Source organism: Capsicum annuum, chromosome 3 (assembly GCF_002878395.1).
Source record: "Capsicum annuum cultivar UCD-10X-F1 chromosome 3, UCD10Xv1.1, whole genome shotgun sequence".
Taxonomy (NCBI): Eukaryota; Viridiplantae; Streptophyta; class Magnoliopsida; order Solanales; family Solanaceae; genus Capsicum; species Capsicum annuum.
In genome coordinates, this window is record NC_061113.1 from 75,996,237 (window position 1) to 76,013,630 (window position 17,394).

Genomic DNA, 17,394 nt, shown 5'->3' on the forward strand with positions numbered 1-17,394 from the left:
ATAGTTATTCATGAAACTAGCCGAGAATATGTATAGTTGAGGTCCATGATACATCTCATTCGAGAAAAAAATTATTTGAAATGTTACGATGTACCCACAATTTTATGTGAAGATAATACAACATGCATAACACATCTTAAAGGAGGATTTACAAAAGGAGATAGAACGAAGCACACTTTATCAAAACTTTTCTATACACATGAGCTACAAGAGAATGGTGATATTAACGTGCAACAGATTCATTCGAGTGATAATATGATTGATTTATTCACCAAGTCTCTTTCAATTATAAGATGATGCACATGATCGGGATGCAAAGACTCAAGGATGTTCTCATTAGGGGGTTAATACGCGCTGTACTCTTTTTCCCTTATGAGTTTTTGTTCCGTTGGGTTTTTCTTTGTAAGGTTTTTAATGAGGCAGCCAAAATATGTATTATTAGATATGCACACTCTTTTTCCTTCACTAAATTTTTTTTCCAACGGATTTTTGCTAGTAAGGTTTTAACGAGACACATGATCTATAATTAGACATTTAAGGGGGAGTGTTATAAATGTATTTACATTATAGTGAATGTCTATCACTATTAAGATCTAGTTGATATCTATCATGATTTGAAGTATCTGTCTTTTAGTCAGAAACTAGGAATATTTTCCTCTATAAATAGAGGGGTTTTATATATTGTATTCTCAATCAAGAATCTGATGATCTCCCATCTCAAGAGAAATAAAGAAGTCTCCCTCTTCTCTCTCTATTTATTCTTCTTCTTTATTCTTTATTATTTCATAACAAAAAATATTAGTTGTTATTAATTTTGATGACTTCTAATAAGAATTTTTTTTACCATAAATATATTTATTTAATTTTAATCTCTTAAATATTAGAAAAAAATAGTGAAAATATAATTTTATCTAAAATAAAGAATTTTAATTAAGAAAAGTGTTCAAATAATATTTCTAAAGTCATTCATATTTTTAATATATTATAGATTATAAATTATAGATATATACTATATAGAAATAGATTGTAGAATAGATATACATTATAGATAATAGTAATAATAAATATGCAAAAACAATTATCCAAAGAATGAAAAGAAAAGAAAAAATCGGTGTAGGGGAAAAAGTGACAAGTAGGGAAAGAGGAGCGCGGCCCATATTTGCATTTCTTCTTCATTTATTTACGCACTCTCTTTGTCTCCTCTTTTTAGGTAAATCGCGATTTTATTAGTCATACACAATTCAAATTCCGATGCATTAATGTGTTCTCTTCAATTATTTGATCTGTTTGCTATTCAATATATGCTTTGATTATTTATTCATATATATATATATATATATATATATATATATAATCTAAATTTTGCTGTTACACTTTGATGCCTTTTTCCAACGGTTATTTGGTAACGCTGCTTGTAATCTGTTGGGAAGTTGGAGTGCATAGTGAAGTTTAAGGAATTGTATGAGGTAAGAAATGCAAATTGGAGGAATTTCACTTGAGTTCCCATCCTTCTTAATTTGTACGAATTTAACAACTGCAAGTTACCATTGTACTAATTAATCCCGACTGTTACTGTATTTCATTAAGGAAAGATGTACAATCTCCTTAGAGAATTGGTTGACAAATTGATACTCCCTTTGTTTTAATTTGTTTGGCCAATTTTGCTTTGCACGAAGTTTAAAAAAAGTAAAGAACGACTTTTAAATTTGTGTTGTTAAAGTAAAAATATAATAAATTTACTCCCTCTGTTTCAAAAAGAATACCTATTTTGACTTGACATGGAGTTTAAAAATATAAAGAGTTTTTTGAATCTTGTTGTTAAATTAAAGTTAGGTCAAATATACCAAATGTCACGTGGAAAGTTGAAGTTGAAGTGTTGCCAAAAAAAGGAAAAAGGTCATTCTTTTTTAAAAGGGCTAAAAGGGAAAGTAGTGATCCTTTTTCGAAACCGAGGGAGTACCAAAATACCCTTTATCTTTGTGGTCCCAAACATGACATGTGGAAAGTTGAAATTAAGGAGTTGCTAAAAAAGGAAACGATCATTCTTTTTGAAACGGACTAAAAAGGAAAGTAAGTCAGACATATTGAAACAGAGAGAGTATAAGATGTGGTGTTGTCGAGTTTCGTTAATGTCCTTTGTCTTTTCTTTGGGGCAAGGTATCATTTTTAATTTTCTGCATTGGAGCAGTGGCGAACCCAGGCTTGCCGGGAAGACCTCCCTAAGAGGAGAAGGAAAAGAATGAGTTTAGTTGTGTAGTGAGACTAGGTTTAAGTTCCATTTGTTCTTTAGGAAGATGAGATTGGGTGGGAAAGAAAGTAAAAAGGGAAAAAGAATTCTATTTGGGGAACAAGGTTGGGAAATCAGGAAAGGAAGTAGAAAAAGGAAAATTAAAAGTAAAAGTAAAAAAGGAAGCAAATAAATAACATGAAAGGAAATAAATGCATCGGTTTATTTAAGAGGAGAAGGGTGGTGGGTGGACCCATTATCCACCGAGTTTCGAACCTTGCGTCACTGGCCCTTGTGATTTATCAGTTATTAAAAATGAAATGCATCACCTTAAAGAAGAATTTGATGAAGTGATTCATCCCGCACCACAAGCATTTTGTAGCGCAGCACCTCATACTTGATCAGCTAGCACATTCGTGTTGCACAACTCTGAGTGCTCACTTTGTTTTTATGTAACTTTATTCTTGATCAATTTTGAAAATATATTGAACGTGATAAAAAATCATGGGTGCTTGAGCCCCACAAGGATCTAGGCAGGTCTACCTACTTCTACATTGCAGCGTCAGTACCTAGTAAAGCACCAGGGTGTTATAATCTGGAATTTATTGGTCATAACTCATGTATAATAATCTGAAAGTTATATTCTTGTGATATTATGCTTATTGGGACTAGAGTATATGATTACCTAGCAAGAAGTGTTTTAATAAATTTGAAGAAAGTGGATACCATTTCTCGTACTCTCATCAAGGGATATCATTTCTCTCTCTATTTATAACAGCAATGGCTACAGGTGGAAACAAGTCGAAGCCAAATTGAAGTTAGGCTCAAACCTTTGTTCTTTGTTTTTTTTTTTTTCCTTTTTTTTTTGATCAATAGGCTCAAAACTTTATTTTATGATGACATTAGTAGATATTTAACTTGCATGTCAAGAAGCAGATTTAGAGGGCTCTTGCTTTGTTTATTTCTTTTCCTTTTTGTTTGTTTGTTTTGCGGGGTTATTCATAGACCTACGTGTATATTGACATGGGTTTCTTGTCAGACATATAGCTCGAAACTGATCAGCTTCAGAAACCTTTAGCATTTTACATTCACTTAGGGCGATAACAGAGAATGGTCAAAAGGTTAGTTCAATATGTTTGTTTTGTTCATTTTCTATAATTTTCTCCTGGCACAAATGACCAGTCAAAATGGCCTATCCACCACTCCTCAACTCTGATTTTTCCGGTTGACCAGATATGGAGCGTTTTGAAGCAGGAACTATACCATGTTGCAGTGCCTAGAGGGGATCAAGCATTTAGGTGCTTCTCTGTCTAAATGTTTTGATTTGGACAAGCAATCAACAGCCTTTGAAGATCCAGAGATCCTTGCGCGAGAGACAGTTTGTATGCTATTGGAACACATCTCTTAACATCTAATATATGCTATTCGGAAACATAGAAAGAAAGATGAACCAAAAACAATGTTTGTCTGGTTACTAGTTTGTCTTTTTTATGATGGCGTTATTGTCTGGTTACAAGTTTGTCCTTTAACGATGGCGTTATCTGGAAATATGTATATGCATTTTAAAGATTGTATTCTTTTAATATACAAGTAGAAACTTGTTTTATTTTCATAATTCGTTATGTTGTTTTTGATGTCATACTTTGTCAATTCATAAAGATATTGGGGCAACGAGTTGGAATATACATATTTGAGGTTTGAGTGTCCAAATCTATATTATTGGTTGTATTGACTTTTCTACTGGCAAATAATGTTATAAACCTATGTAGTCTCATTCTTGTTGCAGTTAGCGTCAGTGAGATTGAAGCTCTTTATGAGCTCTTTAAGAAGATTAGCAGTGCAGTGGTTGATGATGGGCTGATCAACAAGGTTTGTGTCTCATCCTTTTTTAAGTCTACAACTTTGGGAACTAGCACCATTTTGTTTGAGATCTAGGTATTCTAGCAGTTTAACTCTTCTTGGGGTTTCTTGCATGAATTCTTAATCAATCTTGGGTCCAAGGGCATTGATTTTTGAGGCTATTACTAAACTGCAGGAAGAGTTTCAATTGGCACTATTCAAGACGAACAAAAAGGAAAGTTTGTTTGCTGATAGGGTGCGCTCTCCTTGCCAGCTACATAAATCTTTTCATTTTGCTTGGGTTATTAGAAATTTTGGTAGAGTGAAGGATGTTGCTTCCAGCATACCATATCAATCAGTGATATCATTATTAGGATCACAGTTATTATTTCTAAACAGTTGAAGCTGCAATAATAGTTGTTTTTATGAGTTATTTCTGTAAGAATTCCAATATATTAAGCATCTGTTTACTTGTTCAATCACTATGTATAATACATTATTTTAGTTTTGGAGGTTAAAGGATAAACAACTTATCTTTTTCTTTCTTCCTACTTTGACTTATTTAATTGTAGGTGTTTGATTTATTTGACACAAAGCACAATGGAATCTTGGGTTTTGAGGAATTTGCTCGTGCCCTCTCTGTTTTCCATCCAAATGCTCCTATTGATGATAAGATTGAATGTATGCGAGTTCCTTAACTATGTCAATAGTATCACATTGTGTAATCCTGCTTCTAATGGTATTACTATTGTAGTTTCTTTTCAGCTATACGATCTCAAGCAACAAGGCTTCATCGAGAGGCAAGAGGTAAGTCTATCTCCCATAAATTAAAATAATTACTTTCACTTATGAATGCAAATTTGAAGTAACTATTTGATCTTCCCTATGTTTTCTTACTTTTTAGATGCCGCAGTTTAAGTAACTCTAGTTAAGGTTTACTCAACTTGTCTTGGAAATTTTATTCCACCTTTGTTGCATTTCCCTGGAATGCTTGACATAATAATAGTTTGTTCTATGCAGGTGAAGCAAATGGTGGTTGCTACCCTTGCTGAGTCGGGTATGAACCTATCAGATGATGTTATTGAGAGCATAATTGATAAGGTGCTTCATCAACCTACATTTAGATGCCTCTGTTAGTATAATTGAAGGAGTGGCTCTCCTGGTTACATATGCACTGATTCAGTAGTACTTCTGCTTCTTGATTGTATCCTTTTGCTATCTATTTTTTTTAGTTTAGTTCCATCGGAGTTTGTCATTTCAAGGATGATTTCTCGGTGACTTGGACCCGAAGTTGCTTGTTCTCGGGTGTGGATATCCAATACGAGTGCGGTCTAGAAGTTGGATCCTTCATGATCTAAATTTTAAGATTCAGGGTACGGATATGGGTGCGGGGATTCAACTAAACATAATTTGAAGATCTAAACGTAGAGTTATATGTCTAAATAATGAGACATTATGTGGAGAAGTTACAAGCTATTAAAAGGGCAGCCCGGTGCACTAAAGCTACCGCTATGTGCGGTGTCCGGGGAAGGGCCCCACCACAAGGGTGTATCGTACGCAACCCTATCTTGTATTTCTGCCAGAGGCTGTTTCCAAGGCTTGAACTCATGACCTCCTGGTCACATGGCAACAACTTTACCAGTTACTCCAAGGCTCCTCTTCAGAAGTTACAAGCTATTACAACAACAACAACAACAAACCCAGTGTATTCCCACTTAGTGGGGTCTGGGGGGGTAAGATGTACGCAGTCCATACCTCTACCTCTGATGAAGTAGAAAGGCTGTTTCCGAAAGACCCCCGGCTCAAGGCACAAGATATCACACAAACACATAGTAAAGCACAGAAGCAGATGACATAACATAAATACGGCACCCATAAGCACAGAAGTTACAAGCTATTAATTAGGAAAAAATATTGATCAAGAGGAGTGTTAGAATATGAGTAGGAATAGGAATAGTATATAGAATCCTACTTGGAAAAGGTATTGTAATGTCAGTGTCCTAGTTGAAGTCTAGTGTAGTGTCTATAAATAAGGTCTTAATGTGATAATTTAGATACAACTATTCAATAATATTCTTATCTTATCTTATATTTCGCACATGGTATCAGAGCTTCCATGATCTTGGTAAAGAATCAAAAGGTTTCCGCTGCTGGTGGGCAACTATAATCCATATATGTCACTCGTCTGGCCAATGATTATATTAGTAAAAGTTGTGTGTATCTTTCTGGTGAATATTTTCTCATATCTGATACGCGTAGCATCGTGCATCTATCTGGTGACTATTTTCTCTTATCTGATTTGCACAGTACCTTGCATATCTCTGGACTACTTCTCACATTTAATGCGTACTATCGTGCATCTTTTTGGACTACTTTCTTATATCTGAGTTGCATAGCACCGTGTATCTTTTCGGTGACTCCTCAGATCTGATTTGCGTAGGGTCGTGCCATCATTCCGACCCTACCTATATAATTTCTCTTTTTCAGTAGGGTTGTGCCATCATTCCGACCCTACTCATGCAATTTTTTTTTCAAGTAAGGTTTTGTCGTCATTCCGACTCTATCGATATAATTTCTCTTTTTCAGTAGGGTTGTGTCGTCATTTCGACCCTACCCATATTTCTATTATCCAGTGGGGTTGTGCCATCATTTCGACCCTACTGATATAATTTTTATTTCTAAATAGGGTCATGACTCGTGCCATCATTCCAACCTTACTCATATAATTCTTTTTCTTAGTAGGATTGTGCTATCATTCCAACCCTACCAATATAATTTTTTCCTAGATTGTGACCACTTTTTAACCATCAAATTTAATGATCCAGTGCGTGAGCATGTTTTGACCAGTTTTTTGGTGGCTTTCTTGTGCAAGATCTACGTATCTCTTGGTTTTGAGATGACATATTTTATACCAGTTGCCGGCAATTTCCCAACAACAAATTGACTTTCCAGCCATGTTTACTACTTTTTGACCACTTTTTCAATTTGTTCTTTTTCAACCGAGGTCTCCCAAGCGTCCAGAGCAGTCCGTACTAGTTTTCTTGCAGATATCTTCACCAAGTTTGTCACCGATCCTCGTATTAGTTACATTCACAACAGGCTTGGTATATATGCCTTGTATGCACCAGCTCGAGGGGGAGTGTTAGAATATGAGTAGGAACAGGAATAGTATATAGAATCCTACTTGGAAAAAGATTCTAAGGTTTAGTGTCCTAGTTGAAAAAGGATTCTAGTATAGTATCTATAAATAGGGTCTCAATGTAATAATTTAGATACAACGATTCAATAATATTCTTCTTATATATTTCGCATAAGGAGAAACCTAGAAGGTGATTCAAGGAGAAGGACCGACATAGAAATTCTTGTACAAGGTACTCCATTTTCTTTAATTTTACCTTTTAACTTTTGTTTGATTACAAACATCATCATTGTATTTGCATCGAATTTCTCTGTTAATTTTGGTCCAAGTATCCAAAATTGGTTAATCAAATCAGGCTCGGATCTCACACCCACACCTATATTGTGTCGACACAGGTGCGGTACCAAAAACGAAGAGTTGGAGCAACTTAGCTTGAACTTATGGGGGAAAGAAGCACCACCAATCCCGTGTTATTTCTTCAAGGATGATGTCTCGATTGTGGACCAAAAGGAAACAAAGGACCCTAATTCCTAGTGCTAACATACATGAACACGTACTTTCTTAAGAGCTAATTCTTTCTTCTTATGGTATGGGTAATTAGTTGGTCGACAATTGATACAAGAGATCAGGTGGTGTTTCTTAAAGCTTGTATCTCTCACAAGTAAATGTTATTTGAGACAACTTAGAGCATGTTTGGAAAACCACCATATAATTAGATTTGGGTGTAATTAGATGTAATTACACAGTTTTGACATAGTTATTTGGCCACGTAGTTCTTTGGTCAACATGTAATTAGGTGTAATAAAGATAAATATGAGAAATTACATGGAAAGACAACTGTAGAAGTGTGTTGTAGATACCATCTTTTTGTTAAACATCCTTACATAATGTCCTTTGAAAATGTGTGCTTTTAGCTTTTATTAATCAAATCAATTAAAGTATACTATACGGTATTAGTTACACATAATTACTTATTACTAATCAAGGAGGATGATGGTAAAGTGTTGGTGGAGGACGCCCTCAATAGAAGGAGGTGGGGATCTTATTTTCATAAACTTTTGAACAACAAGGGGATAAAGATTTGATGTTGCGGGCTTGGTGCACTCAGAGAGGTGTCGCAATTATGGTTATTGTAGGCGTATAAAGGTTGAGGAGGCCAAGGGTGCTATTTGTGGGATGCGTAGGGGCAGGGCGACTGGGTCAGACGAGATTCTGATGGATTTTTGGAAGAGCACTGGCGGGGTAGGTATGGAGTGGCTGTCAAGGTTGTTCAACATCAGTTTTAGGACGGCGAAGAGCCCGAAGTTTGGAGATGGTATGATGATTCCATTATATAAGAACAAGGGGGACATTCAGAGTTGCAACAACTATAGAGGTATCAAGTTGTTGAGCATATTATGAAGTTTTGCGAAAGGGTGGTTGAGTTTATGCTGAGGAGGATCGTGACTATTTTCCAGAATCAGTTCAGTTTCATGCTAGATCGCTCGACTACCGAGGCCATTCACCTTGTGAGGATATTAGTGGAGCAGTATAGGGAGAAGAAGGGCTTGCACATGGTGTTCATCGATTTTGAGAAGTCGTACGACGGTGCTTGGAGGCTAGAGGTGTGCCCGTGGCGTACATTAGGTCGATGCAAGACATGTACGATGGTGCGAAGGCTCGTGTGAGGACGTAGCAGGAGATCTAAGCACTTTCCTGTTTTGACAGGGGTGCATCAAGGATTGACTTTTAGTCCGTTTTTATTCTCCTTGGTGATGGATATATTGGCGCGACGCATTCAAGGGGAGGTGCCTTGGTGTATGTTGTTTGCTGATGATGTAGTGCTAATTGACGAGACTCGGGGAAGAGTTAATAACATGTTGGAGGTTTGGGGAAAGACCTTAGAGTCTAAAGGGTTCAGGTTGAGCAGGAACAAGATGGAGTACTTGGAATGTAAGTTTAATGATTTGATGCATGAGACTGACATGGTTGTGAATCTGGATTTTCAGGCCATTCAGAAGAGAGGCAGTTTCAAGTATCTTTGGTCTATGATTCAGGGGAACGGAGAGATTGACGAGGATGTCACACACCGTATTGATGCATGATAGTTGAAATGGAGGCTCCCTTTGGGAGTCTTGTGTGATAAGAAGGTGCCTTTTAATCTTAAAGGTAAAATCTACGAAGTGGCAGTTCGACCGACTATGTTGTATGGAGCGGAGTGTTGGCCAGTTAAGATTTCCCACATTTAAAAGTTAAAAGTGACAGAGATGAGGATATTGAGATGGATATGTGGACTTACTAGGAGAGGTAGAGTTAGAAATGAGATTATTCGAGAGAAGGTGGGAGTGACTTCGGTGGAAGATAAGATGTGGGAAGTGAGGTTGAGATGGTTCGGGTATGTGATGAGGAGGTGCACGGATGCCCCAGTACGGAGGTGTGAGTGGCTGACTATGAATGATTTTAGGCGGGGTAGAGGTAGGCTGAAGAAATATTGGAAGGATGTGATTAGGCATGAATGATATGGAGCAGTTACAACTTATGAAAGACATGACTCTTGATAGGAAGATGTGGAAAATTCAAATTAGGATAGAGGGTTAGTGGATAGGGGTGAGCCCTTGCTTGTAGGGAGGAATGCTTTTTATGTGTCTTGAAGTTTCTTGTTCGTGGTGTTTTGGTGATGTTTGTGATTTTGGATTAGTCAGTTTATAGTATTACTCGGTGGGTGTTGTTTCTAATATTATCTAGTATTGTGTTATCCCACTTTTTGTTGTTCGTTTTTATATTTTTTTGTTTGTTATATTGTTATTTGTCCTAATCGGTAGGTCTATTTAAAACAGTCTCTCTACCTCATCTGAGGTAATGGTATAGACTTCGTAAACTTTACCCTCCCCAGACCCCACTTTGTGGGAATACACTGGATGTTATTATATTCTAGAAACATGTATCTTGAATACCTAATTGAATAAGGGAAAAGACTCAAATGTGTCATCGAACTATTAGGTTCACCTATGTCATTCATTATAAATTTGGCTCATCTGTGTTATCGTCTTTAAAAGTTTGGCTATTCTATGTCATTGCCGTTACAAAAAGGTTCATTTGTGTTATTATTTTGCAATGGTGGTTCTGCAAAATCATTCTTGCCCTATGGCCTTTTATTAGAAGTTCACATTACCAAATCTAAATCAACCAATGTTATTTAAGGTCAAAATAAAAAATTGGACCTATTAAAATAAAACTTGACACAATTAATGGGTTTGATTTTTATTTTTAATGAATCTGACTTTTATTTCTAACGAGTCTAGTTTTTTCTTAAAGGTGTGGATCAAATTTTATTTTATTGGGTCCGATTTTCTATTTTGATCTTAAGTAATAGTGGTTGATTTGAAATTGGTAACGTAGATCTCTAATAAGAGGTCACGTGTCAAAAATGTTTTTGTAAAACTACTGTTACAAAATAATGGTATAAATGAACTTTTTTGTAACGACAGCGGCATAAATGGGTCAAACCATTAGAGGTGGTGGCATATATGATCCAAACTTATAAAAATTTATAACGAATGACTTAAATGAACCATTCCTAATTGTTTAATGATATATTTGAGTCTTTCCCCATAATAATATTCATAAGGACATTTGTCAAACATAACTTCTACTTTTTGATAATTAAATTTTATTTTAAAAAATTTAAAAGGTTCAACTATGTATTTGCACTTGTGCAACCCAACAATACATTTGTAATGACGTTATGATAAATAAACAAGTCATTATAAATTACTATAATTCCAATTACAGGGTAGCTTTCCAAACAAACCCTTAGGGCCTGTTTGAAAAGCCACCCTGGGAATTGAGTTTGATGTAATTGAGTGTAATTACACAGTTTGACTTGTTTGGTTGGCCAAGTAATTACTTGGTTAACAAGTAATTGAGTGTAATTGGCAAGATGTAATTACACTCTTTAATTCTTGGCGGAGAGCTGTGAATTCCTGGTAATTACAAGCTGGTTACTTGAGGCTTTGGGCCATAGGAGACAAAAGAGTTTTAAAATGAGGTGTAGGTGACACAAGTTTTAATTATTAGTTGGAGGTAACAATTACTTTATTATGGATTAAGAAAGTCGGGGAAGTTTGAAAATAACCCACAAGTTTTTAAATTTACACTTTGATCCCAATGTTTACCTAAAATAACGGGAAATAGAGGAAAAAAAACCGCCTTTCTCTCTCTTCTCGACCATTGTTGTTTTCTCTCTCTTAGTGATTTTTGTTGTTCATTGTTTCTGCTGCTTTATTCATTATCTTCTGCTTCATTATCATCATCTTCTACTTCATTATCTTCTTCTTCTTCTTGTTGACCATTTGTTGTTGTTGTTGGTACAGCGCTACTGCTGCTATCTGACTAATTTCTTAGGTCAAATTTTGTTTACTACATCACTTTCCACTTTGGCATTACTTCATAGGTGACTTTGGTAAGTAAAATTACGATTTTTATTTGTATTTGTCATCTGGGTGCACTTTTGTTTTTCAACAATGGATAGAACCCCGATCATGAATCCAGCATAAGTGCCCACAATTTAAACAGATCAATCATTTGGTGCATCAGATGAGTAATCTGTTGCATCAGACGTATTATCTGTTGTATCAGACGTATTATCTGTTGCATCAGGATGTTTATCTGTTGCACCAAACTAATTATTTGTTGCAACGAATGATTAATCTGCTTAGAACAACACAAATTAGTCCCTGCCACAAACCCAACAGATAACCAATATGTTTCAACTCTTGCTATTGCTACTGGATTCAAAATTATTCCTTACGTTCAATTACCCATCCCAAATTTCCTAATTCGATTTCTCATTTTACTTGTCTTTTTCATTAATCAAGAAAAGATTTCTCATTCCTTACGTTCAATTACCCATTCCTTACGTTCAATTACCCTTTGCATTAATCACTTTTTCTTCAAATTAAAATGGAAACATCATTTAATAGGGGGACTATACGCCGACCGACATTAAAAGCTTTCTTCTTTTATGAAATTTCGATTGAATAGCAAACAATGGTTATTTCAAACACGTCTACTGTCCTACCAACTGATCAGTGGGTTATGGTAAACTAGACATGTTATTAATTATTATTCTTAATCAATGTGACATCTCAATTTGGGACGGGTAATTTGACACGGAGGGAGTACGAATTAAAACGTCAGAGCCAAGCAACAAACTTGTCATCTGTTGAAATAGACTATTTATCTGTTGCAACATGAGTAATCTGTTTTGAACAACACATCAGCCCCTGCCACAAACCCAAGAGATAAATCTTGCTATTGCTACTGGATTCTAAATTATTCCTTTTTACGTAGAATCGTCGACATGTTTGTTGAGAAGATACTAGACAAAATGAAAATTAAATATGGATTAAAACGTCAAAGATCAAACATAATTTTTTTTATAAACAAAAAACAAATAAAAATACATATAATAGAGTAAAAGAAAAATAATAATCTAATTATTATTATTATCATTATCATCATCATTGCCAGCAGGCCAATCTTCAATCGGAAGTAGCAAGGCCCTCCTCAGCCTGCGTATCTCGCGGAGCATTTTTGCTCTAACTCCTCCAGTTCCCACTGCAGGTCACGAACTTGATTCCGAAGTTCATTCACGGCGTTTTGCAGAAAAGCAACGTCCCATCTTCTAGAGTGTAATATGAAAGACGAGATGCAATAAATAAATAGAGTGTAGTTGAATGAACGATTGAGCAAGGAGGGACCTATTTATAGAGGATTGAATTTGAATGAGAGGCAAAAAGGCGTGACTATTCACCTCCATTCATTAATTACATTTTTTATCAAATTAAGAAAATAAATATTGTGATAGGTCATGACTTTTCAGATTATTATTATTATTAATTAGTTCTTTTCAAGAACCGTTTTTATTGAGTTATGCAACAGATTCTATATCTGTTGCATCAGATAACACATCTGTGACAACATATATATCATTTATTGCAACAAATATAAAATATGTTGCATCAGATAACCTATCTGTTGCAACATATAATCTAACTGTTCACTTCCATTTATTAATTACATTTTTGATTAATGTGAAAAGTAATAACTTAATTAAATTAAGAAATATTGTGATAAGTCATGACTTTTTAGATTATTATTATTAATTAGTTCTTTCCAAGAACCGTTTTTATTGAGTTGTGACAACAGATTCTATATCGGTTGCATCAGATAAATCATCTGTGACAATAGATATATCATCTGTTGCAACAATAGTGAACCTGTTGTATCAGATAATATATTTGTTGCAACACATAATCTACTTTTTAAAAAATAAAACTACCATCATATCATTAATACAAATTTGCTGACTTTTTTATTTTATAAATTAAAAAAAACACCTTTTCAAATTCTTTAATAAAATAATAACCATTTTTATTTTCTTGCAACAGATTGTATATCTGTTGAATCTGATAAACCATCAGTTGCAACAAATATACCATCTGTAGCAACAAATAGACGTTTTATATTAATATCTTTTTTTATTTCTTCTAACAGCTGATACATCAGTCGCAACAGATGGGGAATTTGATGCATCTGCAACACTGATGAATGTATGTGTTTTTGTTTTAGACAAAAAGTCACGACCGATCTTCACCTTGTTTTTCTTAACAATCATAGTATAAGTTAATTAATCCAATATTGTGGCTTTTTTTTATTATATAATAAATAATTTTAAAAAACAAATTCAAAAACAAAAATGGTGAAAAGTCACGATCAGTTATTAAAATTAAATAACCGTTCTTTTACGATTATAAATTGTGTTTAACATTTATTTTCTTATTATTTATTTACGAAATATTTTCATATTAAATAATCGGAAAGTCATGTCTTTTCTTTTCTTTTTCACCCTCTCAATAACAACAATAACCCTTTTTTATTAATAACCGCCTGGTGCAACATATGATCGATCTGTCGCATCAGATTAACCTCTGTTGACACAAATTGCTCAATCCCTACCACCAACCGTCGACATGTTGAGAATAAAGAATAAACAGAATGATTATTAAATACTAAATAAGAATTAAAAATTCAAAGTCGACCACCAAATGACATAGATTTTTGAATCCCTTGGGTAGATCCAAATACAAAAGGAGGAAAATACATGCGCTAAAATAAAAAATATTACCTAATTATTGTTACTCTATTATTATTATTGTCAATCAAACATTTTTCATCCGGCAGCCTTGCTCCGAAGTCAGCCAAATCTCTCTGGAGTTCATCAAACTACCTTTGAAGTTCACGCAAGGACTCGATATGAATATTCTTGTACGAATTCGGATCATCCATATTTGTAAGGAGGGACCTATTTATAAATTATTGTATCTCGGAAAGAAAAGAATTTTTTTTAAAAATAAATCTAACAGATGGGTAATCTGTTACAAAATATATTCTTTCTGTTAGATAACTTACAACATACTGGCAATCTTTTGCAACAGATGTATATATCTGTTTGATTTCTCCAACAGATACGTCATATGTTGCAACAGGTTGATCATCTGTCGTAACAGATGTCTCCAATTGTTTGACAATATAAACAGATGTGGCATCTGTTGCAATTAGCTAGTCATCTGTTTATTTAATTTAAGCCATAGATGGGCTAGGAAGAATAAGGTGCGTGCAGATGGATCCACTATCATATGTGTGGGAGTTAAGTATGTATTACTGATAAGGTCACCGGGACAACACACACAAAGTACAATGTTTTTGTGAATGCAGTTTTTAACCGATTAGGCACTGATCATTCAAATAAGATCTTGCATTGTACCGTTAAGTTTGATGGGTTTGAAATTGATAAGGCTGAGGACCTCGTGAAGATGGTGCAGATACCTTGTTACGAATTACTGACGATTGTTGCTCGTGTTTATGCGTGTCAAGTTTTGAGAAGGATCAATATTTTTCGTCATTGCAGAGAACCAATAGCGATTGGACTTAACTTTAAGTGTACATTGGACTCTGAGAACACCTTCAAAGCCCCGCACTGCATCAAACAAGAACGAAACACTAATAGAAATTCCCTTGGCCTAAATTTATATGGTTGGATTGCTCGCTTGGGGTGATAATTATATGTCAGAAGGTATGGTAGGAGAATGCCTTCGAGGGGAAATGGGTGGTTGATGGAAGACTATATCATCTGAGAGCTAATTGAAGAAGAGACATAGGGTAGAAAGTAACTTCTAATGAATCTGGCCGATGGAATTATCTTAAAAGATGCGAAATCTGAATCAAGTGCAAATATGAAAGTGTATCCGGTAATGTAATTTTGTCTGTTGTCTCTCTGAAAGAAAAATAATGCAGATGGACATTTTGCTAGGGAGTTGTGTGGTCGAGATTATCACCTAGATAGAAAATTAGGAGAAGACCAACAAAGCAGCCTCACGGGCATCGAGGGTTGAAATGATGTACAACTAGTCTAAAAAACTTAAGCCAACAACAACTACAGTTAAAATAAGGAATCTAAGCGAAGACAGCAATTTCTGAATTTTAAATTTCATCCCATGCCTTCTTGTTTGTGTTTCCGATCAGGTCCACTACCGTTGACTTGATCAGAACCACAAACGAGATTGAAAGGCAAATAGAGTATCATTACTTCCTTAGCAATATGGATTAATTGATTGTGTTTTCTTTCCTTAGCATGCTTTCAACATTCCTTGGAGAAGATCAGATGCTTGCTGTAGTATGTGAATCCCGATAATTTTCAAGCTTGCCTCCAGCTTGCTGATTTTGTATTCAAGCTGGTCGTTGCCGTCTTCGAAGTTGGTAAGGAGTTCCTCATCTCTTGTGAGCTCGATCAAGAACACTACCTTCAAAGTTGTGGCATTCTAGAAGCCCATCAGAACACTTTCTTCAGAACCCTTAAAGGATACATAGAGGGTCGCGGTGTTTGTTTTAGGTCAAAATGTGTTGATGCACGTTGAAGATGTGGTCCTAAAGTTGAACAACACTTTTATCGAGCGTTGCTCAATGCATCTTGCTCAACCAATTTGATAAATTAATAAGCAAGGAGTTACGTAGCGTGTGATCTAAATCGACTCTACCAAGCTTATCAAACGTTACGTAACTCCGAGCTCATTACCTTTATCAAAAAAATATAACCGAGTTAGTGCAAGCTCAATCTGTCAGCCTTTCTGTTGATCGGTCTTCTTCAATATATATGACAAGATATTTGCTATGCAAAAGTCTACACCGTCGCCAGATATGCTTGCGAGGGAGCAATTCTTCAGAAGGCATCAACAGATATCTTCTGAAGAATTGCTCCCTCGCAAGCATATCTGGCGACGGTGATATCTTCTGAAGAATTGCTCCCTGCGAAGCATGTCTGGCGACGGTGTAGACTTTTGCATAGCAGATATTTTGTCATCTATATTGGAGAAGAACGATCAGCAGAAAGGTTGAGAGATTGAGCTCGTTTGATTTGTGCACTAACTAGGTCATATTTTTTTATAGGGTAATGAGCTTGGAGTTACGTAAACGTTTGATAGGCTTGGTAGAGTCGGTTTAAATCACACGCTACGTAACTCCATGCTTATTAATTTATCAAATTGGTTGAGCAAGATGCATTGAGCAACGCTCGATAAAAGTGTGTTGTTCAACTGTTGGGACCCAAATACACACTAAAACAACCCACTCCATACACTAGAGGGGCAGCCCATTCTTGAAGGGCCTTTTTGGTCATTTTAACTTCTATTTGTTTTGTAATATATAAGGAACATGTAGGGTTTTATTTACTTAGTTTATGAATGAAGTTGTAAGTCTTACAAGACAAAGAAACACAAGTTCTCTTTCCTTGAGGCACCCAAAACCGAAATTAGGGCTGTGTTTGCATTTGATTGGAAACATTGATGCTTGGGAGGTGGATTTCGATCTTGTGTCTTTGTAAGAGATAGGTTTATTGTTGTGTGTAGTGTTAAGGGTTCAAGAGTTACCATTCTTGGGTTCTTAACATTATACCTTCATGTGGTCTATCTATCTATCCTTTTTCTTTTGTAATCTTGTATCAGTTTTGTATTTGTTCTTCTCATTGTTGTTTCATCTTGTGTTGTTAATTTAGTTTGTTGTTGGCTGTAAAAGGTGTCGAACACCTAGTTATATTGTCCTTCTTATATTTTATTCTTGAATCCGAGAGTGGTCTTCAAAAGGGTCCTCGATT

At 35.3% G+C, this 17,394-nt stretch overlaps 1 protein-coding gene across 5 annotated transcripts in view; it reads left to right on the forward strand.

The window, feature by feature from the left end:
* The first annotated feature begins 1,061 nt into the window (after positions 1-1,061).
* Positions 1,062-17,394, forward strand: part of LOC107863759 (calcineurin B-like protein 3) — a 35,087-nt gene continuing 18,754 nt past the window's right edge. For 2 of the 5 annotated variants that reach the window (XM_047408079.1, XM_047408080.1), the window contains exons 1-8: positions 1,062-1,210; positions 3,267-3,348; positions 3,461-3,609; positions 4,014-4,096; positions 4,263-4,322; positions 4,639-4,747; positions 4,821-4,873; positions 5,087-5,167. In XM_047408079.1, coding sequence (XP_047264035.1) covers positions 3,492-3,609; positions 4,014-4,096; positions 4,263-4,322; positions 4,639-4,747; positions 4,821-4,873; positions 5,087-5,167 — 504 coding nt within the window. In that variant the 5' untranslated portion in view covers positions 1,062-1,210; positions 3,267-3,348; positions 3,461-3,491. Of the gene's footprint in view, positions 1,211-1,242; positions 1,467-1,801; positions 3,045-3,266; positions 3,349-3,460; positions 3,610-4,013; positions 4,097-4,262; positions 4,323-4,638; positions 4,748-4,820; positions 4,874-5,086; positions 5,168-17,394 lie in introns of those variants that run through there. The other 3 variants (XM_016709889.2, XM_016709890.2, XM_047408081.1) reach the window with 3 other exon arrangements.